Here is a 27,035-nt window from a genome sequence, read left to right as displayed (position 1 = left end):
TCGGCTACGGCGGTCGCCTCATAATCCATTTAAAAAATCACAATTCTCATCCCACCGGTTCTTTGTTAGTGCAGCTGAGCTGTATAATGCACTACCATAGTGTAAAAGCCTTAATACTGCCTCATTATTTTAAGTTGGCTCTTCTCGAACATTTTCACAACTTATCTCTCACTCTTTATTCATATACCAGGACGTTCAATAATGTGTGTGACTGACACATAGATGGCGGCACTAGTACTAAATCAATATTTTTTTCGAAAGTTGGCAACCTTTTTAGGCTTACTGTCAAAACCATATGTTAATCCGACCATTTGTTTACAAGTTGCAGTGCTTTAAGTGAGGCTACTTTTGAATTAAAAAAAAAATGAATTCAAAGCAATTCCGTGTGCTGATTTATCATTGTTTTTTAATGAAAAAAATACTGTTCAACGCCAGGAATGGCTTGAAAAACATTATTCGGACTCCGCTCTATCAAAAAGAAGCATTTGTTATTGGTATGCCGAATTCAAACGTGGTCGTACAGACACCGGTGACATTCCATCTACTGGAAGGCCAAATGACGCTGTTATTCCGGAAAACGTTGAAAAAACACTGAAAATCATTATGTCCGACCGTAAAGTGAAAGTGAGGGAGATTGCTGACATTTTAAAGATATCAGCAGGCAGTGTACTCACCATAATACACGAACATTTGGGTATGAAAAATGTGTTTTCCAATGGGTGCCGCGTTTGCTCACAACTGAGCAAAAACAATAACGAATCGATGATTCAAAGAGCTGTTTGGACATGTTTACGCGCAATAAGTCGGAGTTTTTGCATCGATACATCACAATGGATGAAACTTGGATCCACCATTTCACTCCAGAGTCAAATTGGCAGTCTGCTGAGTGGCATGCAGCCGGTGAAAGCCGCCCAAAGCGACCAAAGACGCAGCAGTCGGCAGGCAAGATTATGGCGTCTGTATTTTGGGATGCGCATGGAATAATATTCATCGACTATCTCCAGAAGGGGCAGACCATCAACAGCGACTATTATATAGCGTTATTGGAGCGTTTAAAAGACGAAATCGCAAAGAAACGGCCTCACATGGCGAAGAAAAAAGTGTTGTTCCACCAAGACAATGCACCGTGTCACAAATCAATGAAAACGATGGCAAAATTGGATGGAACGAATTGGGCTTCGAATTGCTTCCCCATCCACCGTATTCTCCAGATTTGGCCCCCAGCGACTACTGGCTCTTCTCAGACCTCAAAAAGATGCTCCGTGGTAAAAGATTTGGCTCAAATGATGAAGTAATCGCCGAAACTGAGGCCTATTTTGAAGGCAAAGAAAAATCGTTTTACAAAGGTGGCATCGAAAGATTGGAAAAGCGTTGGAATGATTGTATCTCCCTAAAAGGGGACTATGTTGATGAATAAAAACGAATTTTGGCAAAAAAATGTGTTTTAATTAATTAGTCACACACATTATTAATTCCACACATCAGGTAACGGAAATAACTTAACCTTATTATATATTTACAATAATTTTTAAGATATTTACAAAATAAAAAAATTCATTACCCAAAGCTTTCGAAATATTCTGACCATTTTGTATTTTATTTGATGCCATAAAATAAATCTTCAAAATTCTGTTCGAGGCTTATTTGATGCTACTCGACTTTTAAATATCATCGTACTCTTACAACTAAATTCAAAATACAATTTCTCTTGTATTTAAGGGGGAACGCCTAAAATTTGCGGTCTCAAATGCGGTCCTTGAAATGAAGTCTATCAAAATTAATTTTTCCGCGTTGAGTCATCTATTAGGAACTGTGCATTATTTATTTTTCTGTTTTATTTTACTTTTGTATTTACATCTTAGTCACAGCCTTCATTTTGCTAGTTTGGGCACCAGTTTTCTGCTGTTTACGTCGCCGATATATTGATCTTAAAATTTTTTGTTTAATTTTTGGTTGCATCTCATAAAATTGATTAGGTTAGAATAAATGATTGTCCCAAGGATAAGTGGGACCAGAATTATATAATATACGAGGTGTATTCAAAAAGTATAGCGAATTTTGAATTTTCGCAGGTTACGTATATTCGAATTTCGATTTTTTGTGGCGATATTTGGTATTCATGTCTCTCACTCACGCCGACGAGTTCGGCCCTTTTGAATGTTCAGGTAATTGTTGACAGCTGCTTTGTTTGCACGTGTTTTGGCTCGTCTTCGATTTTTACCTATTCAAAAATATGGATTAAAGAACCTGTATCAAATTTCATTCAAATGCCATACGGAGAAGCTACTTTGGACCAAAGCAACGTTTATCGGTGGTACAATATGTTCTCAGAAGGCCGAATGTTCGCCCATTGTGGCACCATTGAAGGAGGAAACGAGAAACAACATATAGGTTTACCCCTAACCTTTGACTTTTTATGGCTGAATTAACTGCTTTGAGTTGCTGATTATAACGAAATCTTAACGTGCTACTTTCGGAATCTTAGAAAAACAGCGAGATCCAAGATGCCTTAATTTTAGCAAAAGTAGCAAAGTTGAGCAGAAGTCGCTGTGTGAATTTACCTCATCCTTCAGACAGCTACTAAGAAGAGGCTTGAATTAATAAAAGTCACACCACTTCACAGACAATGCCCGGTTGGCATACCCACCACAATCGACAGTTGACTCCATCTTAGCCAGAAGGGTCTCGCGATTTTATAAATTGGTGGTCTTATCCAGTTGACGTAATGGCCAACTCTTTAAGATGAAAGGAAATGTCAATCGTCTCTTTAGAGCAGTAGAGTGCAATGTCTGTGTGGAAAATTAGCCGTGCGCGTAGTATCAAAGTTTCGAGTGAACCATCAGCGATTGTCGGAATAAATTTCTACTTCTTTGACAATTGTTACTCAACTAAGCAGATAATCAAGTGCTCCTTTGTTAGCAGTTGCTTACAGTTGAGCTTGAAGCCGTTCCTGAATAGTCATACCGAGCTCCATCTCCGAGTACCCGCTTTCCCTCCACGTGAGGGAATGTGGAGGAGGAATATACTCATAAAAAGTAGGTAGGTAGTTGAAATGGTTGAGGTACAACTCTGGCACTCCTCAAGTAGCACAAAATTGCCATTTTGATAACACTATGAGACCCTCAGCTGGCAGATAACTACAGCTAGCCAAATCTGTTGCTTTTGTTTGATCCAGTGACCTTAATCGTCTAGTTACCACACATTTACAGAGAAAGTACTCAACAGTCTTCTTATCTGAAAGGTCCCTAAGGATAAATGGTAAACCAAGCTTTTCCGCTACGAGTTTGGAAATTTAATGGTGTGGAGTCTCCAGAACTGTTTGAACCTTCCGTCTATTGTACAGGGGACCCTGTATTTCTAAATAGCACCTGAAGAAATGCAGCTCCATGTGCTCCATGTGCTTTCCTTAGAAATAAGTTGTGCAATTCCCCTTTAACAACAGTCAGTGGGATGCCGATGACCGGGTAAGAGGTCTGTGAGACCAATTTAGTCCCCTTCCTGGCAAGCTCATCAGCAATTTCTTTTCTCTTTATATTCCTATTCACACCCAAGATTTTTGAGCTCCTCCTTACGGCAGTTGACTTGTTTGGATCTGCACCATGGCGTCGTCAGAGCCTTGATCGCGGCGTGACTATCGGAAAATATGTTAATATCTCCCTCGCTTCCACATTCCCCAAACATTTTGCATGCCTGCAGGATCGTAAAGGCCTCTGACTGAAAAACACTATAAAAAAGTAGACAAGATTTTTCTTTACATATTTTTTCATGCCCTCTTCCAGAAAAGTTGCCAAAGTGTCTTGACTAATGTGTTGAGCCTATAATAATATATACAACAACAAAGTCCCAGTTTTTTTACATTTTATTTCATCGCATCTGAAATTCATTATTTATTGGACGACTATGTTATTATTTTGTTTGAAATAAAAAATAGTTTAAAAAAACTAAAAAACACGCTTTTATTGCCAATCGAACTAAAAGTATAAAATAAATTTTAATGACAAAGAGACCTATAATGAAGTAATAGCAAATCGAACGATCAGTCATAGTCAACTACCTCAGAACAGAATTATAACAAAAATTAAGATACAAATAGAGTAATTCAAATTAAAGTTAAAAGCGTGGGATGCTTCATGTAGTAAATATTACAATCATTCTATTGGCAACTACCTATGTACAGAAGGTTATGAAAGTGAAGCAAAATGCATCCCAGAATCGAAGAAGGTGCTGATGGCTATACCGGAAATGGACTATTTGGCATGTTTCGGGGATTGGAAAAATCGTTGGCATAAGTGTATTTCATCGAGAGGGGATTGTTTCGAAGGGGATGAAACTGATTTACAAGAATAAATAAAGATTTTTCATTTTACAGCCAAATTCACCTTACTTTTTGCCCACAGGTAAAAAAAGAAAATATTAATCCTGGCAATCCTAATAAGGATAATGGAAAACTTTTATCAAATTATTGCATTGTCATCGGTCCTTGATAGGTATGCAAAATTTCAAGTCGATCAGATTTTTAGAAGCCAGTGAAAATTAAGCTCAAAGATTCCGTTACATACATACATACAACCCGACCTAATAAAAGTGTGTTAAAAATAAGCAAATTCATTAAAACTATCGAAATGACAATAGGTATAACAAATAATCCAGACAGTCACAGGCAACACAGAGCTGATGGCCTCTGCAGCCAATGCTCAAACATAATTTTAGTACTCGTATTCATACCAGTCACTAAATAATAATAATAATAATAAAATATTTTGTTTTTAATGTTGCAAATAGTTGGCGGCCGTTGATACCGGTGCTAACGCCGATTTCCAACACAAACCATCAAATCATGGCAAAAGCTTTTGTCAATAACAACAGGCTATGGCAAGGCTCCTAGTGTATTTCTGCAATAAAAATACTTTCTTGAGCATTTAAGTTAAGTAGCTACACTATTCTGTTTACTATGCATTGCATGAATTATGCATTTCCGCATTTTACTAAGCCACAAATCGGCATATTTTGCATTAACATATCTGGCATAATATCTATTTGTATGTTTATAAGTAAATACCCCAACAATGATATGCCAATCTAGTCCCAATTAATTGTATCACCAGTGCAATAAATCTGTTTTCAAATCATAGTAGAGAAAAACATTCTCAAATGCTATCCAATTGTACTTATACACAAACAACAATAATGAAATATTGATATATGTAGCAGAAAATATTATAGGGAAATACATATATGACTTTATAAGCACTGCAGAGGTTAAATTTCTGAGGCATTTCTAGATTACAGTTCCTTATATTCATATAAATTGTATATGTGGTTACTTATGCACCTGCAATCATTTCAAAGATCGCATGACATATTTACTGCACTTTCCAGAAGCGCAAAAGTATTCTGCTCATCTAAATTGCGCAATTAAAATAAATTAATGTGTGGTGGCAATTTTGTGCTAAAACAAATTCATGGGAAATTGCTCGACACAACTACATACAATCGACGGAACATACAGTGATGTACAAAACATAAGTAAACATACTTTAATAGATTAAGTTGCAACAACTAGGATATATATTTTGCCGGTCATCGTTGTTCTCTCTGCATGTATTGATACAATTATGAGACCTCCAACAGGAAGAGATCTACAGCCAACTGGAGCTTTTGATGTAATGGGGAAGATTGATGGGACTTAGGTTGGTGCACTGCCCCAGGCTGTCGAAGAAAGGATCACCCAGTGGCCTTAATCATCTAGATGCCACAACCGGACATTTACAGAGAAAGTGCTCAACAGTCTCTTCTCTGAAAGGTCCTCACAGCATCTGCAATGGGGGTTAAATGGTAGGCGCAGAACAATTTTTCCGATAAAAAATGCACATGCGAGAATCTAAAGTATTTGATTTTTTGTTTTCGTACAATATTAAAAATTTAAGAAATCGTCATTATCTAAAAGGGTTCAACTATCTGGACAAATTTCTACACAGAAATTATATTTTTAATTTTTAACTAAATATTAAGTCTCAACCGAAAGCCTTCTGCAATTTCATCAAATCAAAAAAGTATGTTGCAGAAGTCTATTGTCTTCCTTAACGGAATATCTGCGGGCTCTATTCATGACGCAGCTAACTTATTTGCGATTTTCTAAATCGAACTGTGTTTCCGATGACGTAGTGTTGCACATATTTTTCTTAATTTTATCATGACACACCATTCGTTTTTGGATCACTTTCCCTCTCAATTGAGGGCGCAATAACTGAACTCAAACTGACTTTGATGGACTTCCCGCTATTTTATTTAAGGTAGTAGTCTGGTAACTTATTTTGAAAATTTCGAATTTCGGTTTTTTACATATTTTGAAAGTGCGATATATTGGTAATATACTGTACAAATTTTAGACCGAAATTCGAAATATTGACGAAAGTATAGCACATACATGAGAGCGGCTCGTACTTGCGCGGTTCAATTGCTAAATCTTTAAACGCGTTTTTCTCAAAACAACGTTTTTCCGGATGGCCGTCGTGAAAACAAATTTTCTATCTAACGGATTGAGCTGAAATTTAGATATGTTTTTCTACACATCAATGGTTCTAGCGGGTAGTAGATTTAATTTATTTCGTTCCTAACTTTCCATTTTTTAGTCCGATTTCCACTTTAAAAAAACTTTTCTTACGAAGTCCGCCATTTTGTTATTTTTTGTCAAAATCATTTGATCTTACTACCCGCCATAACGACAAGCACACTGATTAATAAGCAATTTGTTTTTTCTGTTTCAGATGACAAGAAGTGACGAAATCACGCCGGCCAGCCACTTGCCGCTTGCTGCGGTGTACAAAAATAGTATCAAAACATTAAAAAAAAAAAAATTTTTTTTGTACACCTTCTGATACCTTTAATAACATATCAGAAAATCAAACCGATTGAATTTTATTTTCCCTTCCAAAAAATGTTCCAAACATGGCCTTAAAAAACGTGTAAGTTACCAGACTACTACCTTAAAAGTTGCTCTGCTCTGGTGGCATCGATGAAAATAAGTTGCAGCAAGTCATTATTTCTTAGAAAATTCACTGATGCTTGGAAACTTGCTTTTATATTTAACTCCTATATTCAAAAGTGGCAATAAGAGTGATATACAGTGACTCAGAAAAGTATTTTGCATGAGAAGACAAATAAGTTCACGCTTCAATTCCTGTATATTTTTTAAATTCATTTGTTAATTATTTCATAAATTCTTAAACATAAACCTTATATCTACATAAACAATGTATTAAAACTTTAAAAGAAAAATATGTTCCAATGTAAACGTAAAAAAAGTAAAATAAAATAGAATTCATTGCTCACAAAAGTATTTTGCTTTTGACTAGGTGGTGTACAAATATACTAATTTCTATTAATTCAATATTTCGTATGATAACCATTATTTTTGGAAACTGCTTCCAAGCGCCTTGGCATAGATTCTATTAACTTGCGACAAAAGTCAAGAGGTATTTTTTCCCATTCTTGGAGTAAAACATCTTTAAGGTCACTTTTTGACGAAATTTTGTGTTCTCGCACTCTTTCTTCGAGATAGGCCCACAGATTTTCTATGGGGTTGATATTGGGACTTTGGGTAGGTATTGGCAAATGTTTTGTATTAAAAAGTATCTACATTTTGACATCATGAGCTGTATGCTTGGGGTCGTTGTCGTGTTGAAACAAAAAGTGGTTAGACGACATTCCCATTTTTTCTGCACTGGAATGTAAGTTGTCTTTGAGAATAGACAAATAAAGATGTTCCATCTATAAACACCAGCTTTCCGACTCCTTGGGCCGACATACAACCCCACACCATGACGGAACCTCCACCGTGCTTAACAGTGGATTTAACATTTTTTAATCGCAGCTCTTCATTTGGCTTCCGCCATACCATACGACGTCCGTCCGGACCAAAAATGTTGTATTTGCTTCAAATATCTATCATCATCATCACTAAATATGACGGTTTTCCAAAACTCAAAACTTTTGGTTTTATAGGTGTTGGCGAATAAAAGCCGCTTTGCTTTATTGACTTGTGAAATCAGTGGTTTTTTCCTTGCTGCACGACCGTGAATATTATTGCTTCTGAGGGCTCTGCGCACTGTCTCATCGGATACTTCAATCTGAAAGGTTGCTTTTATTTTATCATTGATTTTTGGGGCTGATAAATGTGGGTTTTTGCGATTTTCTTTCAATATTTGGCGTTCTTCTCTCTCAGTTAGCAACTTTGGTCGACCAAAACGGGTTAAATTTTCTAAATTACCGCGTTCTTTACACCGTTTTATTACATTTTCTATCGTTTGGCGGCATCGACTAAACATATTGCAAATATATTTCGCAGATTTTCCTTCATTATGGAGATGTAAAATAATTTTTTTTTCAGCTGTAGTTAGTTCTTTACCCTTTGGCATTTCCGATATGCACAGTACCACAATTACAAACGAAATGAACTCAATTACAAATAAAATTGATTATAATACGCACTTGTAGCCACAACTTCAGCGAAAACAGAAAAAGTAACTGAACTGCGTCCAGTAACGGTATCTATAAACAATAAGCAAAATACTTTTGTGAGCACACATTTTCATTGCTACGCACGTTTTTTGTTATATGCACCTAACGGTACAATTTTTGTGCATGATGTGTAGCCAAATTGCTAAGACAGTGCTCAATAATGCGTGTAAGTATTAACATTTTTATTTTCGGATACCTAGTACATACAAAATCTTAAATTTGTACATACGCGCTATTATGCAAAATACTTCTGTGAGCCACTGTATGTAATTATAGACTTATCTTGAAACTCACTAATGCATCCAAGCTCTTTGAATGCTTTATGAAAGATAAAATATATTTATCAGTTAAGAGCCAATTTGCTCGAATCAACACGGATTTGTATTGAGTCGTTCTACACTTACAAATCTGTCTGTCTTTAGTGAGTCCTTCAACAAAGTTTCACATACGGTGTTGATCGACAAGCTCGCCTGACTGGGTTTTCATTCTGCAATGGCTTAAATCCTATTTGAATCAAAGACGGTGCATGGAGAGGGTTCAAAAAAATTTTCACTCAATTTCTCAGACCCGAAACCATCATACGAATCACGTTGTCGTTTGATTAGACTCTTTCCATTACGTGACAGAAGTACCTTTCAGGCAGTATCGTTTATATTTGATCTCATTACTGGCAAAATTGACTGCCCGGTCCTTCTAGAAAGAATACAGTTTAATGTTCCTTGCAGAAATTTTCGAAGTTGCAAGATTTTTCACGTTGGCTCTAGTATAATGTCCTATGCCAATGCGTCACTCGTTAGATTGTTGTCTGACCTTAATTATCTCGCCTCCCCTTTGGACTTAGACTTTTCTAGGGCCAAACATGTATTTCAAACGCAATTAAAAAATTACTTTCTATGTGAGAAATCTAAATAATAATATACCTAGTATATATTTGTTATTTTAGTTTCTTAACTATTAATTTTGTTAATAACTTCTATATATTTTTAGCAATTTAATGGTTTCTTATATTGATAATCTAATTTTACTACACTTTTTAATATTAAATATTGTAAATTTGTATTTAAGTTCTGAATTTATATCTTAAATGTCTGTTCCGAATTTTGTTAGACATTAATGAATAAATAAATAAATAAATAAATAAAATATAAATAAATATATGAACTACAACTCTATCAACTAGCAGGCAAGAGTTAAAACACACACAATACTGCCTAAAAAAATATGAATATCGCATGAAAGTGGGCTCACTAATATTATATAATCTCTTAAGAGAGAGGACACAAGTCTTCTAGTTAGACTGTTGAAGCGGTCTTACCTCTTGGTCACACACTCGTCAAAGCACTCCAGGCTCAGACTCAGGCTACTCTACATATTTACTTAAAATTAAATTAATTTACGAAGAGAAATTTTAAAGCGCCTGCTCAAATTACCCACAGCTGCACCTTTAGAATGGAATACAGAAGTCATTAATTTAATGAACCAAACCCTACAATTTTGTGGGTACAATGACAGGTGAAAGAGCATTTGAGTGGGACTTGTACAAAAAAAATTACATGGCTAAAAGAAAAAATTATATTATAAAATTTTGGAGCAGCCAAATCCTTCATTCAGTTATTTCTTTCTAAAGTTATTCAAATGAACATAGATTTCTGAGAGAACCTGTCTAGCCATCAGAGCAAAATTGTTAAAATGAGTTTGAGTGTCAATGACCTAAGCGACTTGATTTCTGTTGAAAGTTCAACGTATCAATAATTATATTTAAGGATTTCGAATGAAAATACATTTCACGAGCTGCAAACAGGTGTTAAGAGTAAGCTGAGGTATTGCCAGCTGAGCTATTCAAATACGGAGGTGATGAACTGGTTAATGCATGCATCAACATATGCTGCATAGATGGATGGTCGGATTTCGACTGGATTTTAAGTGTGCCCTGCCAATTCACAGGAAAGACGACTATCCTGCAATTTGTGCTAATTACCGCCAATGAATCGTCCAAGTGATGTTTATAATTTCTTAACAGGCATTTTGTGTCAACGACTTGATATTCAGGATAACTCAGGAAATCTAGGTGAATATCACAGAAAAAAAAGATAGTTGCCACTCTTATCCGAGTCAATTGACACCATGCTTGAACAACTATGTAGCGATTTCTCTGGATGCACTAGCGGATATCGGTCCCGGGACAACCTACTGCCCACATGTGCTACTTTAGGCTGAGTAGGCAACTGAGTAGTAAATCTTTATGAACTAAAAGTTCTAGCCCTATAACTTCTAGCCCGTACATTTTATGGCAGATGTGTATAAACTATAAGGATGGTCTATAAATAAATTTGCCCATATTTTGGTGGGGTTTTCATACTTCAGTTTTTTTGCCTTAAAATTTTCATAAGATTTTAACAAAACGAAGGCCAACCCATACTTAAGGATATTATAATTTTGAAATAAATTCATATTTGAAAACAAATTGTCTAGATTAAACAAAAAATATTACAATTTTTTCAATACTGTACATTTTTTATATACACATATTTACCTGCATATGTACGCGCCTGCCACAAAATCCCATATGCCCTTCATTTCATGTGAAATATTGTACATTGCCCACAACAATACTGAATGCATTTCATAAGACACTCAAGAAACTTGCAGTTATGTTTATATATAGTAAAATAAATGCGCACTTGCAGAAAACGTATTTATATGCACACATTTTAATACACATATTTTTTATACATACAAGCACATACATCAACAGCCGCATGTTGGTGCGTAACAAATTGTGAGTGAAAGCATGTTGTAAATATTTTGTAATTGTCTTGCAATTACAACGAAGTGGCACTTTAAAATGTAAATGCATATGATGTGTTGTTATGTCGCAAATTTATGGAACAAATGTGCCCACACTCATTTATAGTTCCACATACAGCCAGTGCGAGAGAAAGCGAATTTAATGCCTTGTCGATTCTACACTGCGTATGAGTAGTTTAAGGATCCCTTGCAGGCTGCAACTACGGGTACATGGCTGCCTTACAGCTCCTTAAAAGCTATTGAATCGTTCAAGTTGTAAAATTCAATTTCATATAAAACCTTAAATATGCGCAATGCAAACACTTTAATTTCACCAATATGAAACTGATCGAAGGTACATGAAGAGTGCATTCCATGGAAAATGTTTGAAACTCAGTTGCGTAGATAAGCTGATTATTTGTAATATGGTAACGAACATAGATTATCAGAAGGGGAAAGTGGAAAAATAATGCTATTGTATATTCCATTTTGAGGAGGTATTTGCTGGAATTATTCGTATTGTCGGCAATTTGCAAATAACGAAAACAACTGAACTACGAAAACAAAAGAACTACAAACACAGTATTTTTTGGATATCAGAACCGAGAAAAGAGCTCAAAATCCATACAAATTACCTATTAAAGTCTTTTATGAAAATTCTGCTTAAATATTTTGTAGATTTCTATAAAAAATCCAAAAACGTAATAATTGTGAACAAGTCAGATCTTAAAAAATATGAATTTGACTTAGTATATGTATACATGTAAGATGTACTAAACAAGAGTTGCCATGTCGCAAAAGAACAATCACTAAATGCTGCCAGCTTTTTTATTTTTGAATGCATTTTTTTAAAAGGATCATACAATTGCAACGTATATTACAATAATAAGTGGATAGAATTTTTAAGCGCAATATATGTACATATTAGGGCGGGTCGATTTAAAAATCGCTCATTGCTCTGTGAAAATCGTATTCTAGGGATCAAAATAAGAAACTTTGCCGAAGGAACCATAAATCTAAAACGAATTCTGATGTCCCCCAATTTGGGTCGAACTTTTTAGTTTCTTTTCTATAACTCACTTAAATTAATTTTTTATGTTATTAATTACATATGTTCTGACTAAATAAATTTCTTAAGAGAAAAAATAGATATTATTATTAATAAATAATAAATATTATTATAAATAACTTCTACTCAAATATGAACGATACGTTATCAATAAAACGGTCCGCGGATGACATATGGCAAAACTAAATTTTTTGTTTTTTGATAGGACTTTTATAAGCTTACATGGCAAATTTCAGCGTGATATGTCACATAGTTGGTTTTCTGTGCTACTGTAAACAAGTCAAGCTCGAGTGTGTTCTTCGAATTCTCTTTTATGATATAGATATTATTATTAATAAATAATAAATATTATTATAAATAACTTCTACTCAAATATGAACGATACGTTATCAATAAAACGGTCCGCGGATGACATATGGCAAAACTAAATTTTTTGTTTTTTGATAGGACTTTTATAAGCTTACATGGCAAATTTCAGCGTGATATGTCACATAGTTTGTTTTCTGTGTTACTGTAAACAAGTCAAGCTCGAGTGTGTTCTTCGAATTTAACGATGGAAATTCAAGTTGAACAAAGAATTTGTTTGAATTTGTTTGAATTTGTTTCTGCTCTATCGCGTGCACGTGTTTTCCAGTGGTACAAATCGTTCAAAGAGGGCCGTACATCAACCCAAAAAACCTCGCCAAAGTCGCTCAAAAATTAAGGTTATGCTGACTGTTTTTTTCGATTACGAAGGTGTGGTGCACTCGGAGTTCCTTCCGCAAGGCCGATCGGTAAACGTTGAATATTATTTAGACGTTTTAAAGCGTTTGCGCGAGAACATTCGTCTTAAAAGGAAGGAATTGTGGGACAACAAGTCATGGTTCTTGCATCACGATAATGCACCAGCTCACACATCACGTCTTGTTCGCAATTATTTGAACAAAAATAATGTTAATATCGTTCCGCAAGCACCGTATTCGCCTGATATGGCTCCATGTGACTTTTTCCTGTTTCCCAAGCTCAAGTTGCCGCTCCGTGGAAAACATTTTGAGACAATTGAAGTCATAAAAGAGAATTCGAAGAACACACTCGAGCTTGACTTGTTTACAGTAGCACAGAAAACCAACTACCTATGTGACATATCACGCTGAAATTTGCCATGTAAGCTTATAACAGTCCTACCAAAAAACAAAAAATTTATCTTTGCCATATGTCATCCGCGGACCGTTTTATTGATAACGTCTCGTTCATATTTGAGCAGAAGATAAATAAAAATAAAGAAAAAACATAGCCATTTAGCTGATTTTAGCTACCCAAAAGTTCGACCCAAATTGGGGGACATCAGAATTCGTTTTAGAGGTATGGTTCCTTCGGCAAAGTTTCTTATTTTGATCCCTAGAATATGATTTTCACAGAGCAATGGGCGAATTTTTTGCTGTACTTATATATTGCTTATGGAGATTTTTCGTGACCTATTTTATTTATTTAATGTCTAACAATTGATGTCGGTAGTCTAGCGTAAGTGCATTAGCCTGCCATCCCAGAGGTTGTGGGTTCGAATCCCATGTAAAGCACGGTCCTCGTACTCTTCCAAATTTGCCTACTTTCCATGTTTCTCAAAAAAAAATATCATTCCTCAAACCCTAAAAATTATCCTTTCCATCCTTGAGCGCATTATTTGCATTGTGGCTGTAAAATCAAGCAAGAACAAAGAAAAAACACACAGTTACACATACATAGTTTGATCAGTGGCGCCAGCAAGAGGAAACGGGCAACCGCGGTAATAGTGCAGACACACCAAATTTCACGAAGTCCTCAACCATATGTGCGATCCTTCTGGCAGAAAAATGTGAAACACAGATCGCGCTCCAAGCAGTAAGAAGGCGTTGTTCTTAAGCAACGATAGGTGGGCATTCCCACTATTTAGGACTGGTAGCTGCAGGCTAATCACTTACCCTGCCAGAAATCAAATAGATTAACGAAACCAACGCAAGACAAGTCTTATCGAGGTCTTATGCTCCCGAGAGGAGTGAACAAGGAAAAAATAAAAAAATAAGGGGTGAAATCCATTAACTGGATGGCTTAATTCCTGAAAATACTGCAATTGAAGTAAACAAATTAAATTTTCATGTAAACTACTCAACCGAATAAACTTTTTTAATTAATAATAATACCGCTCACTCCTTGGTAGGCAATGGTAGACCTTCAATGTTTCTATCATGATATGTCGTTCAGAGGCACAAATACAAACAGGAGGAGCTAGACCACATGCCAAAAAAAAAAATGTGTAAGCGCTAATTATATTTATATACATATAAATACAAATTATTTATATATGTGTGCACAAATAAATATTTTGCTTCTTATGTTTAAATAAGGGTTTTTCAATAAGGGCGGGTAGATGTTGAAATGGAATAAAATGGCGTTTGCTGTGTGGCACGTGGCGCCGTCCTGCTGGAACCACATGTCGTCTAGGTCCATATGGTTCAATATAGGCCATAAGAAATTGTAAGGGCCACCACGTCTACCGAAAAATGGGCGCAATGCGCGCAACGTTTGCGTTAATGAACACTTATTTTGATAATAAAGTTTTATCATTTGAACGTGCTGTTCAATCGTGTAGCTTGCCATGATGATTTGGCATAAACAACTGAATAATAAACAAAAGATTTGACAGATGTCACCAAAACAAAATGGCTGCCACAGGGTGCCAAAATCGACCCGCGCCAATTGAAAAACCCTATATATCTAAATAAATTAGAGTTCAACCAAAGGGCGATTTTTCGATTTCTGATCTAACAATCGGCCGATTATCACTAATTACAAAAATTAGGGGAAATAGTTCTGCATGTAGTGTAGTCTTACCAATAAAAATAACTTTTTCATAAAATCAACCAGTTCCATATTCAACGATCAGTGCACTACGCCCATGTCTAGTTAAAACTCTTATTTTCCGTTGAGGTGTTTTATTATCGTAAATTCTGGTTTTTCCACAATCCAAGAACTATTTATGATAACTGTTTATTTCAAATTTTACTTACTTGGATGCAAAACCTTTTGCGCTTTACTGTGGCTGGCACAAAATGATGAGTAGAGCTTGAAATGGTTGACGTAGTACAAGAAAGCCGAACCGATTGCAAAGAGAACATTCTGGAAGAAGTAAAATAGAAAGAGAAGCATTTGAGCATTGTTTTATGTGTGTTTATATATGTATGGTAAATATTTTATAAATTTGAACTACTTGTAAAATTGCTAGAATGTTATATTTTATAAACAAATTTAAAATTCGAGAAAAATGTTTAATTTTGCCTTCGTCACACTTGATTCCTTTTCTTCCTTTCCTTATTTGTACATATATTTATATACAAATATTTAATTTCCGCATATATTCCTTAATCTTACGAAATACCGAACCTAAAATTGTATGCGATTCCGAAAGACTCATGGAGTTTTATGAAAAGCTTAATGTTGTTACAGGAATCACCACTGCCAGCACGGATCAGTGTGCATCGCCTTCAAGTGGATCTTTTTTCAACCTCATCCCTTTAATGTAGGATTAGGTGGTTCATGTTGGGAACCAAGCTCCAGTTAACTTATTCATAAATGATTCGAAGTTGGGAAGAAATGTTGGAGGAGATGCACATATGCATTTTGTTAGTAGCTTTCTATCAGTTTTCAAATTAGATAAACAAAGTACCGTAGTGCATTTTAAGTAGCCGATTGGGTTGGTGCGTGACTACCATTCGGAATTTAGAGAGAACGTAGGTTCGAATTTCAGCGGAACACCAAAATTAATAAAAACATTTTTCTAATAGCGGTCGCCCCTCGGCAGGCAATGGCAAACCTCTGAGAGTATTTCTGCCATGAAAAGCTCCTCATAAAAAATATCTTCCATTCGAGGTCGGCTTGAAACTGTTGGTCCCTCCACTTGTGGAACAACATCAAGACGCACACCACAAATAGGGGGAGAAGCTCGGCCAAACACCCAAAAAGGGTGTAATAGTGTAAGTAGTGTAATTGCTTTAAAGAAGTCAACTGTGAAAATGGAAGTCAAGAAGGAATATATAATAAATAGTTTCGTCTTGTATTTTATTATAAGAATTTGTATGGTCGATGAGTTAGTTAGGAAATAGATTCTCGAGATGATTTCACCCAGCAAAGCGAGTATGCAGTTCCTTTAGCCGCCTGCGGGTTGCTCTAGGATAGGAGGTACGCAAGCCAATTTGGTAGGCACCTTGTTAATGTTGAAAGACCTTTTTAATCAGTATTATTCTAATATTATTTGGCACTATTAGCCTCATAATCGGCGCTTAAGCAAACAATAATGCTATTAACCGTTCTCAATCCGACATTAATCAGGCTGGCAGACAGTTACTAAGAGGGGAAACCAAAAGAAGCGGAAGGATAAGCTAGCCGAGCCAAGTAAGCCGCGAACACAACACGCAAAGCCAGAAGCTGTTGTGATAAAACCCGCAGAAGGCCATAGCTATGGAGATGTGCTGAAGGACTTGCGCGCGAAGATTACGACTGATGAGTCAGTCAAAGTAAGGTCCGTCAGGAAAACGAAGGCTTGGGCCATACTTTTGGAATTTGGGAGGGGAGAGAAAGTCACGCCAGAGTTCGTACATCAGCAGCGAGTGGCATGTGACCTCATGTCATAAGGATGACTTCGGTTTGATGTTTGGCGAGTTCCAGACCGTGGTCTTCAAGCCATATTTGTGTCCTTATCATGACTAGGTTCAGCTTCCTTCTCGCGTCCTCAGTGTCCCGAGCTGGTATGGCCGCCGCTATATCGCCTGCGTATCCTACTAGACATGTATCTATCAAATAAGCGACACGACTTAGTGACCCAAAAAGTAGTGAAATACTTAGGTATTCAACTTGACTGCAGGCTTACTTTCTGTGCCCAGATACGGCATGCGGCTACCAAAGCAGCAAAGGTCACGGGGATGCTAAGCAGATTAATGGCAAACATCGATGGGCCAACACAGAGCAAAAGAAAGCTAATTATGGCGGCCACAAGCTCAATTCTCCTGTACGGTAGCGAAGTATGGGGAATCGTGCTAAACTGCAAAGCGAAGCGCCTCAACCTAACGCACTGTCTCACGCGCAGCAATTTTCGTGATCAGCGGGCAGATACCCGCCGACCTCATGGTCCGGGAACGAATGGATGCGTGGGACTCCAAGAAGAAACACTTCATCACTAGCTTCCCAGAACGGAGACGCCAAACCTTGCAGCGGTGGCAAAGTCGATGGGGCACTGAACCGGGTGGCAGATGGACGGCGAAACTTATTCCATCAATTGACAAATAGGTCCAAAGGCACTTCGGGGAAGTGAACTACTACTTAACTCAGTTCCTCTCGGGCCACGGATATTTCCGGAGATAAATGCATGGGCAAGGTAACCGATTCCAAGTGCATATACCGCGAAGCGCTGAGCGATGATGCTGAACACACATTTTTTAGTTGTAATAGATGGCTCGCAGAAAGAATGGCACCGAGCAACATAGTCAGCAAAATGCTCGAACGCAAGGACAGCTGGAATGCGGTAAAGAAAAACATCGAGAAATACGTACTACGGAAAAAAGATCGACCTCGACACAGTGACACAACAAAGTGAAACCGCACAGATAGAGACACAAGAAGACGAGCCTATAGCATGAAAGCTGGCAATATGGTGAACTCAGACGTGCGTGAATATAATTGGTCCTTTATGGATGCCGTTCTGGGCCCTCCCGAAATAATATAGAAATCAGTTCTGGGAAGGGTATCTCCCCGAAGGAGAGGAGGGATCGTTTTAGTGGCCATACCACATGACGCAGTAGACGACGGTCGCTGAAAGTGCGGAGGCATTTTGAACCCTACCTCACCCACAAAAAAAGAAAGTCCGACATTATTCTATGACTCAAAAGATTTTTGAATTTCATATGAATTTTTCAGATTCTATCGGAATATTAACCACTAGCAGATTTTTTTTTCTGCTGGCACACATTTATTTCCAAAGGGTAATTTTCATCGTTTACTTTCTTTTTTGTTTGCTTGGTTCTTCTGCTAATTACCTTAAACCTAACTTTATTCACAAACGCCTCTGAAATTTTGCGAGTTTTTCCTTGCAGCTTGGGCTCTTTCCAAAATTTTTTTTTCACATGAGTTTATGCCCACAAAATATAAATATAACATTCTAAGTTTCAATGCCATTGCGCACTCACAAGCTTGATGGAGATATATGAGGAGGAAATTATGAGGAAAAGTGAATTAATTTGAATTAATTGAAAATTTTCAAATGTATAATACATAAAAACGGTCTTAATCCAGGACCTACTGACAACATCTCGCACAAAGCCAATTGGCTGCAGGGGTTGACGGAACAGACCTAATACCTTAAGCTAAATAAAGGAAAAAGGCTTTGCTTGCGAATCCAATTAGTACTCTAGTGGAGAAACTTTTGAACGTTTTATAAATTTTGCTTATTTTGTGTTATGGTAGTTACTCAAATCGAAGGGATTTAAAACGAAAATATTGAAATTCAAATGTAATTTAAGATATTAGTTCTCTAAGAGATGCAAATACAAAAGCATTTTACTTTTTTGCAGGTAAACTTTTAAATTTTCAGATAAATAAATCAGCTACAAATCAGCAAGAAAAAAATAATTATTTACCTCGCTGATGAAAAGCAAAGGCTTTAATATCCTTCCTAGGGGGACCCCGGAAGGGGCTATAAGAAGCTCAGAAGCTACACCTTTTAATATGACAACACAGCGCCTAGTAATTAGATACATTTTTTTTATTTATTTAGGGGTAGGGAACGCACAAGCTACGTTGCCGCCTGCTATTAATATCGCATAGTCCCTCCTGCCTCAATTCTCGCTTCGTCTCCACGTGGTACCTGCTTTAAATTTGAGCAACTCGTACATAGATCGGATAACCAACCTCGGTGAAAGTATGGATCAGGGCTAACAAAAAAGGAAGTTGGAGTGAGGTTAACAACTTACCCCGCAAAAAACCATGCTTTGAAACTCCCAAAAATGCCTTGATTAGAAAACGGATCTAGTAGACGATCTCGAAAATGGCATAACGGCTTACCATTCGGAGTGAACACGTTGGACTGATACAAGGTATGCATTTGAATGGAAATCCATTTGAAAAGTATTGATATGGAACAGGTTTTACAGTAGCTGCTCGACTTAATAATCAGATGAACAGCCTGTAGGTGAAAGATTATGCAGCATACTCGTACGACTAAGAACCTCTTTATTTAATACTAAAATGATTTCTGTCGCCGCGCCTACAGATGATAAGGATATATTTTTTCAAGAGCTGCATCGTTGATATAAAAATAATTCTTGGTGGTTTAAATCGTTCGAAAATCTGTATTGACACAGTTTATGATGATACTAAGATCTTTGGACTAACAAAACTAACAATCTAGAGGATATCTGCAAAGGATCGCTATTCTTGTTCGAAGCTATTGAGAAAAGCTAAGGTACAGACCGGACCGTCACGTCAACAATGACGATAATGATTCTTTCGGTGCACAAATTAGAATCGGAATATTCCTCATCCAGGAAATTAGCATTAAACCAAGTCTCAACAATAACGAAAGACCGCACTAGTAAAATTAGGTACGCTTAAAGTATTACAGTCTCTGTTGATTTTCTTTAAAAAAAATAACAATATTAAAATGGACGCAATCTAATGTTAGCATACATATGTATGTATGTCTACACATGTATAAATACATAAGCATATACATGCATTCCAGTATAACCATGAGTGTCTGTGGCAACTGTGTTGTCACATTAAAATTCCCCTTCTCAGGTGCCTTCTTTCACTATTCAGGTGGTTTTTCGTCATAGCCATGGAAGAAAAGGTTTCAGTTTAATTAAATTCGCATTAATTACATCATTATGGCTGGCGCCCAGAGTGGTGAAGTGAAAGAAGAAAGGGCGGCAAGAGTTGAAAAACTGTAATCAAGACAGTTGAATGGTTCTGCTGAATATAAAGCTTTCGCCGTCATTTCACTTCCACCACCATCTCTGGTGCTGTCTAATTTTTCAACAGTTTCTATTTTATTCTTTTTTTCTACAGAGATTTAATCTACTCCATTTTGTCTATTGTATTGTCTTTTGTTCCGATTTGAAGCTGCAGTTGCATGGAGCTGAAATAAAATTGGAATGAATGGGAAACTAAGCAGTGAAGCAGGATGCATATAAGTAGTATATAGTATGCATGTCTTATGCACATATGTATGTAAGCCAGGTTGGATGGACTGAATCGAGGTTATTAAATAGTATAAAAATAACTGTGCGTGCATTAAAAGTAGGTGCACACTTTTAAAGCTGTGAAGCTGTAATTTTCCCAAAAAAAAAAAAAGATTTAAACTCGTTGCACTTTAGAACTGGTAATGTTTGGTCATAGACTGAGTTCCTTTTTTGGCATATACAGCATCTACTATCAGTCAGTATCCTAAGTATGTGAACGTGCTTGAGCTAGAGCTTTCTGGCAATCATATATTTTTCACATACACATGCCCCACAAGTCTGCGTTCAGACTGTTTATTTTAATGATACCGTTAATTTTAAGATATTTTTCCTTGTTTATATTAATTTTTGATTGCACATTACTTCGACTGAGTGTTAACAAAGCTTAGTTGAACATTTTATTTATAAGTGGAGATAATTAAAGAACATGGAAGGAAAGGGAAAAGAAATAAGGGTTTCTGAGAGGAAAATAATTATAAAAATTTGGAAAGACGAAAAAAGTTTCCGAAATATTGGAAAATCTATTGGGAGAACGTATTCCTCTATTCAGCGAGTTGTAACAAATTTTCGGCAACCTGGAATTTTTATATCTAAGCTCAGGTCAGGGCGTCCGAAAAAATTATCGACCCGGGAAGAGCGTTCTATAATCAACTTGGCAAAGGTTAACCCTCGGATTACATCCTCAAAATTAGTTGAAAACATAAATCAAACATTTAAAAAAAGAATTTGCGCTGAAACTGCCAGAAAAGTTCTACGTCAAGCTGGATACCATGGTAGAGTCGCCCGAAGAAAGCCTTTCATTTCTCTTGTGAACAGGCGTCAACGCATTCAGTTTGCTAATGAGTACATAAATAAGCCTCCCGAGTTCTGGAAAAAAGTAATAATTATAATATTTTCAGACAAAAGTAAATTTTGTATATTCGGAATAAAAGGCAGTCAAATTGTTTGGCGAAAACCTGGAACTGCTCTTGAAAAGCAAAATCTTGTTGGCACGGTTAAGCACGGAGGTGGCGGGGTTATGGTTTGGGGCTGCATGGCGGCAAATGGGGTGGGTCAGTTAGAATTTATTGATTCGACGATGGATAAATGGGGATACTTGAACATACTAAAACGGAATTTAAAGCAAAGTGCAGAAAATTTCGGCTTATCAAGAACATTTTGGTTTCAACAAGATAACGACCCGAAGCACACAGCCGAGATCGTTAAGCTTTAGCTCTTGTACAACGCCCCAAAACAGCTTAAGACACCGCCACAGTCCCCAGATTTCAACCCCATCCAGCATCTGTGGGATCTATTGGAAAAAAGAATTTGTCAGCAAGTGATTACTAGTAAAGAGGTTTTGCGGAGTGTCATGCAGGCAGAATGGAGGAAGATAACAGCAGAGGTAAGTTTAATGCCAAATAGGCTGAGTGAAGTCCTGAAGCAACGTGGATATCCAACTAAATATTAGATTTAATTTTTGCATAAAGCATGTCATGTTTTTGTATTAGACTTTAAGACTGAACGCAGACTTTATGGTCGCTTTATCTACTTGTTACAGCCATTATTCACCGTTACCTAAAAACTTATGTGAGGAGTCTTCAAATTTATTTTTGTTTTTGAAAGTTAAACATATAATAAACATATAAATATATACAAATTTATAAAAATTATAAAATCAGGTTGTGTGTTTCATTCACTAAAAAGTTATTGTAGGGTGAACGCAGACTTTGTGGGGCATGTGTATGTATGTATGTATGCATGTATGCATCTATGCTAACCAAGCGCCCATTTTGTGATAAAAAAATTAAAAAAGTCTGTGAGGCAGATGCATTTGATACAGAAATTCGAAATTCTCTCGAGTTGTGGCGAGTTCAAAGCAACAACAGGTGAATCTGTAGAATTTCTTATGGAAGTGAATTACGCAGATTTATTTGGAAAAATCCGAAAACAATAATTCTGATGATATTTAAAATTGTGGCGAAAGCCTCTCAATTCAAACTTTAGACACACCAGCTAGCTTTGCAACTAAAGAAAATCCAAAGCTACATTGAATGAGGACTTAAATGCATTTTTATATATTTTATATCTCCCATTGTTGTAGTTTTATTTAAATGTCCAGCATGGCACATCACAAACTCATCCCCCATTCGCGATTTTCCCAATATGGTAATAACTGGACTAACGCTCTAGTTTACTACCAACTGCACAAAAATTTATAATATAATCAACCCTACTATATATAATATATCAGAGGGATGTGTCGCTGCAGTCGACTCTATGATCAAACTATATCAACTTGCATACTGTCCCATTTTTGCTAAGTTTTTACCGCAGAAATTACCGTAATTATTGAACGAATTGAATTTGCGGTGAAAGCCGAAAGCTTTTCAACAATTAGTAACTATATCATCGCTTCCATCAGAAACAAACTTATTCAAAACCACAGTAAGCTTAAAATTATGTGGATCTCAAAACATGTGGGAGTATAAGAAAATTAGTATGCTAACACAAGAGCTAAATTATCAACAAATGATACCTTACAAAAAAATTAGCTCAATTAGGGAAAACTCGAAAAGCTTGTTTCCTTACGCAACGCTAAAAGTACTAAATTTAGTAGGGTTACACATTTGCCGTACATACAAAAAAAAACAACAAAAAACACCTAAACTAATCATCATCAACTGACTGTGGAAGAATTTTTAAGAAAATATCCTGTTTCAGCTGCTCATCGCCGAACAATCTTTGGGGACCCCAAACCACTTCACCTGCTTATGACCCACACTAGACACCATTACAAATATTAATCTATATCTAAAGATTATAAAAAGCATCATAACTTATACATAAACCGCACACTAAATTGAAGTAATTTTTTTTTTTAATTTTAAGTTCATACTAATTCACATATGTTCACATATTTATTTGTAGTCCTACGATTTATCCCCATAAAGATCCCGTTGCAAAATTATAAACATGCCACTATTTTTTGTATAAAAATATAGTTCATACTACAACAAAAACAAGTACAACGCTAACTTCAAACTTTGTAAACAATTTTTCAAATTTTTTTTTCTAAATTTCATCTAGAATTCCAACATTTTGAGTAGAATTTTTTGGCTGTGCAGTTTTAGAGCCTATTGAATTTTAGTAGTACCTTTTATTTGGTAGTAGTAGACGTTGTCAAGCATTTACTTTGTATGGAAGAAAGCGCACGCCGAAAAGCGAAACGTAATCAAAACAAAAATCAAAATTTAATGGGCTATAAAACTACATACACAGAAATTTTTTTAAAGTTTTTGTTAAAAAGTTGAAAATTTCTGTGAAATTTGAATATTTGAGAAAATTAAAAAAAAATGTCTCTAACCCCGAGAGACATTTTAACCTTTCATATTGTAGAGCTGATAAACATTTTATTCGTGTTCTAGCTAATGCAGGGCAAGAACATAGAAGGAGTTCAAGAGTTTCCCTCTCTTCTAGTTCATTGCAAAATCTGCAGCTATCATTGTTTGTAATTCCCATTTTGTTTGCGTGTGCCGCTAGCAAATTGTGGCCTGTCAGTATACCTACGATAGTTCTGCTTTCCTTTCTAGACAGGGCTAGTAGGAATCTGGCATATTTATCTGAATTCTGTGTACACATGATTTTCGCGGTTTTGCAAGTAGATTATTTCACCTCGTCTGTCTATGTTTTATGTCCGTAGCGATGTTATTGTATACCGTATTTAAAGGTTTCAGTATGTCGTTTTCTTGTTCGAATTGCATGTGAAAAGCGCTTTTGGCAATCTCATATACAATTTCGTTTCCTGCAAAGCTCTTATGTTCAGGTATCCAATAAATGAGTAAACGTCTGTCTGCGGGTTGTCTCTCTACGGCTTCCCTGGTCTTAAGAACGTTTTTAGAGTTTATTGCTGCTTGACTGTCAACGCATTTATTTATGTTGGAGTTGCTCGATGTTCTAGCTAGTGCTATTTCAGCAGCCTTTCCTACCGTAAAGACTTGTACTGCAATGGTCAATGATGCCCAGCTCTGCGCAAAAGTCTCTTCACGTAATCCGTCCATCATTTTCGAGCCGTCAGTAAATATATTAAGCGTATTGGGGCTAGGTTTCATACCTCTTTTCCACCCGTCTTCTTTTATTGTTGTTCGGAATCTCTTCACCCAATTGTATTTCGGAGTCTATAGTCCGTATTGGTCCGATAACTCATACGTATTGAGCTATGCCCGAATAATTTAGAGGTAAATGCACACGTTGCGTTAAGTCTTGCGACAGATCTAGCAGCTATTCTGCCGCAATGTCAATCGGTGGTAGGCTGAGTATTTTTTCAAGTGCTGCCATAGGAGTAGTTTTAATTGCTGCTATCGTGTAAACTGCACCAAGACGTTGAATACTTTCCATAGGTGTTTTTTGTGTCGTTTTTCGCAATGCAGTCCACCACAATGTTGGCTTTACTACAGCTGAGTAGCACCAACACATTATTGCAGGAGATAGATCCCATCTAACTCCCAGCAATGTTTCACATGTATATGGTGAGTTATTGGCCTTTTTCTGCCTCTCCAATATATTTTGCTTCCAAGATAGTTTGCTATCCAAAATTATTCCAAGGTACTTTGCATGCTCTTTAAGAGTCAGTTCTACGCCGTTTAGCTCCTGGAAGAGCCAATTCGGGATTTTGTACCCTCTAGTAAAAAGTATCATATCCATTTTATCGGCGTTTATCCCTAAGCCTGTCTGAATTGCTCATTGATACACTGTTGCTAGCGTATTATTCAGTATGTCGCTCACGGTATCTAGGTATGTACCTGTAACCACATGGCTATGTCATCTGAATATGCTATTAATTTAGATGCCGTGCCTTCAAATTTCGTTAATAGCTCATTAGTTGCGAGTAGCCAGAGAAGTGGCGATAGAACGCCACCCTGTGGTGACGCGTCACATACTAGTTTAGTGAGTTTAGCTTTGTTTCCTTCCGCACATATTATTCTACAACCTAAAAGGTTCTTTATCCATGAATAAACAACGGATTCTTGTATTTTCCAAGCCCCTTAGAATGGCTTTCCTCGACACATTGTTGAATGCACCACTAATGTCTAGAAATACTCCTAAAGCGTATTCCTTGTACTGTAGAGCTTTCTCTATATTTAACTAACTCACTAGGAGTGTAACGCAGTCTCTGTGGATCTGGCTTTAGTATATAGGACATATTGCTTTTAACTTATATTTTATTCTTTATTATTAATTACTATTTTTCTGCCTTAAATACGAAAATAAACAATTAAATAATTATATTTAAAGTTCTCCTCCCATTCCTTTTATTTAGTCACGCTGTATGTATTTGGAATTTCTAACAACATTTTTATGGTAAAAGTCTAGCCATATAAATAAAACTTTGGTTTAAAAAAAAGTTACGAGAACTAAACGTGAATTTGCATTGTTTAGAAAATCGTCAGTGTGAGCCAGCGTGAACGTGAGCCAAATGAGTTACGCACCTATCTCTACTCTCGACTATTAACTCCGCTATTTTATTTGCTTTTACTAGATTTTGTTAGTATTCTTTTTCAACTTCTATTTGTATTTAAATGCGGCAACTTTGTTTCTTGCAATTTGTGGTGTTCTTTGTTTTTTCTAAGATTTATATTGCAAATTGCAATAGTTGTTATTGGGTTTAAATTGGAAATTTTTTACGGTTTCCGCTTCTTTATTTATTTGTTTTCTCTCCTTTCGGTCGTGCTTGCATTGCTCTTTTTGTGAAGAGTAAAATAAATTTATTATCGCTTGTAATGAAACGTCAGTATGGAAAACAGAGAACTTAAGAACTGTGCAGAAGTTTAGAGAAAGTAGCTAAAGTGTACTAAAGCTGCGAGAATGGAAAGGTAGGTTAGCAGTAATGATTTATCCTCATACACAGGCCAGTGGTAGACGGCTACTGTTTGCGTAGACGTTATGCTGCACGAAGCCAAGTACTGTAACAAAGCGGAGGAAAGTTGAGGAGAGCATACAACAAATGAATGAAATTGCGCAAAAAAGGTTATTGAAAAGTGTTTTGCCAAACAACAGCAAACAAAACGAAACCCTACACTAGTCAACCCACAAGTTGCCCTTCTGTTCATAAACTACAATATTTGCAATTTCCTTCCATTTAAAAATGCTCTATTTATACAGTAAACCATATATCTAAAACCATGTATACAGATATACAGATCTAGAGTAGAGTATAGTACGTAGGCATATTGTGTGTCTAACCCAGTCACTTGCTATTTTATATTAGATTCATACACACAAAAGTTGAGCAACGCAGCTACTAAGTTCATACCAATGGACATGGATATACATATGTACATATTGTACATACAGACATTTAGAAGTATACACATGCATACAACTTATACCTGAATATGTATAAATATGGACATATATTTATAAGCAGCTTGAGTGAA

General features: G+C 36.3%; 1 protein-coding gene across 1 annotated transcript in view; it reads right to left on the bottom strand.

The window, feature by feature from the left end:
* Positions 1-27,035, bottom strand: part of LOC129243049 (protein still life, isoforms C/SIF type 2) — a 297,252-nt gene that overhangs the window by 24,099 nt on the left and 246,118 nt on the right. The window contains exon 13 of the mRNA XM_054880124.1: positions 15,400-15,508. Coding sequence (XP_054736099.1) covers positions 15,400-15,508 — 109 coding nt within the window. The remainder of the gene's footprint in view (positions 1-15,399; positions 15,509-27,035) is intronic.

The sequence above is a fragment of the Anastrepha obliqua genome, chromosome 3 (genome assembly GCF_027943255.1).
Source record: "Anastrepha obliqua isolate idAnaObli1 chromosome 3, idAnaObli1_1.0, whole genome shotgun sequence".
NCBI lineage: Eukaryota > Metazoa > Arthropoda > Insecta > Diptera > Tephritidae > Anastrepha > Anastrepha obliqua.
Note: the sequence above shows the minus strand (reverse complement) of the source record. Positions and strands in the feature narration are given on the sequence as shown.